Below are 1,737 nucleotides of genomic sequence, written 5' to 3'. Positions count from 1 at the left end.
CATCCATCCATCATCCATCCATCCATCCATCCATCCATCCATCCATCCATCCATCCGTCCATCCATCCATCCATCATCCATCCATCCATCACCATCCACTCTGATTGGACCTTATTTTCCTATCAGTACAGTTTGACATGCCATCTGTTCCTCCTGACCAGGGTATTTTCCTCCAGGACTGGGTCTGACACCAGTGGGACGTACGTATCATCGTTCCTGATTTCTTTTTTCAGAACACACTCAACACACCTCCACCTGTTTAAATAGACCTACAATAAACATCACGTCTTCTCTCGCCCTGCACAGGTCCTCCCAGCTTCGGGCCTCGTTCTTTTGGTCGTCTGCCTGTGGACTACCCAGTTCAGTTTCCTCTCGGCCGTCCAACACTGGACAACATCCAGGCCATCTGTGTCCATGGGGACCACCGTCCCCGCTACCCAGACTCCTACTTCCCTCGCTCCTTCTTTAGCAAGCAGAAGCGAAAGGCTGCAGCTGTCAACAACGCAGAGTCCTGGTTCAGTACGTGCTGCCAGTTAAACCAGACGCTGGGAGTAGAGGGGGCACTGTGTTGCGCCACACTGGCTGTAAGTTTTTACACAACCAGTCTTTTGTAGCAGTTCAGCAGTTTGGTGTCCTTTGTGTTGTAATTATTATTTGTTTTGATTCTTCCTGATTGGCAGTTTAGACTCTAAACACACTTGGTACAATAGCCAAGCGATGGTGAGAAGCACACTGTAAGAGATTTTACTGATTGCATGTTTTGAAACCATTTAATAAAGAAACATTCTTCACATTCCGGAGGATGGTTCCTGCATTTTTCCAAAGCTGAAGGCCTCTGGCTGTTTTCACTAGATAAACCCAGTTAAACATAACAAAATGCTTTTGGTATGAATACCAGGACTGCAGAAAACCATGGAGCTGCACAAATACAGCTGCAGCATAAACTCAGTGTTAAAGGGATCCATGACTAGTTGTAACTTTAAACTTTATTTGATAAACATTACAACTGGGAGCTTATAAGAAACTCTTTAAGATGCATGTTAAATGTGTAACAATTGGGACATTCCCTTATATTTGTTGGGAGACAGTTTCAGACAAGCTTTTAGCTAAATGTATGACGATGTTTTACATTAACTTGTTTTATTGGTTTTTTATTATGTTTGTATTTATTTTAGTTTTGCTCCTTGTGAAGCACTTTGTGATCTGTGTCTACAAACAGCGCTACACAGATAAAATGATCTTATCTCCTTACAGTGGGAGCGTTCGGTGCACTTGTTCTGTGAGGAAGACTTGTCGGTGAAAGACCGGCTCTATGAATGCTGCAAAAAAAGGGGGAATGAAAGACTGGACTGCTTCAACAAGGACTCCTCAAACCCCGACTATAAGCCGACAGAGGTGCTGCCGGTGGAGCAGGTCCAAGCCTCTGCTGTCTTCTCCTTCAAGCCCACTGATTGCTCAAGGTTTGACATGAATTAACTTCTATACTAATGCTTACAGTCAGTGTTTTCTGATGCATTGTGGTCTAGATATACTGTATATTGTATATTGATTTGTTTCCATTACAAAACGATGTTTCTCAATATCACAGTGTCATGATAAGATTTAGATTCAATTCAGTTCACAAGTCTGTGATATATTAGATGGGCAAATGATATCGATCTACATCGAGCATATGAAGATAAGATAAGATAAGATAAGATAAGATAAGATAAGATAAGATAAGATAAGATAAGATAA

The 1,737-nt window shown here is 42.1% G+C and overlaps 1 protein-coding gene across 1 annotated transcript in view; it reads left to right on the top strand.

Moving 5' to 3' along the window:
• Positions 1 to 1,737, top strand: part of ecm1b (extracellular matrix protein 1b) — a gene marked incomplete in the record, with an annotated part of 16,023 nt that overhangs the window by 7,382 nt on the left and 6,904 nt on the right. The window contains 2 exon segments of the mRNA XM_014029533.1: positions 307 to 584; positions 1,255 to 1,460. Of these exon segments, the coding sequence (XP_013884987.1) occupies positions 307 to 584; positions 1,255 to 1,460 (484 nt within the window).

The sequence above is a fragment of the Austrofundulus limnaeus genome, unplaced genomic scaffold (assembly GCF_001266775.1).
Source record: "Austrofundulus limnaeus strain Quisiro unplaced genomic scaffold, Austrofundulus_limnaeus-1.0 Scaffold918, whole genome shotgun sequence".
Taxonomy (NCBI): Eukaryota; Metazoa; Chordata; class Actinopteri; order Cyprinodontiformes; family Rivulidae; genus Austrofundulus; species Austrofundulus limnaeus.
Note: the sequence above shows the minus strand (reverse complement) of the source record. Positions and strands in the feature narration are given on the sequence as shown.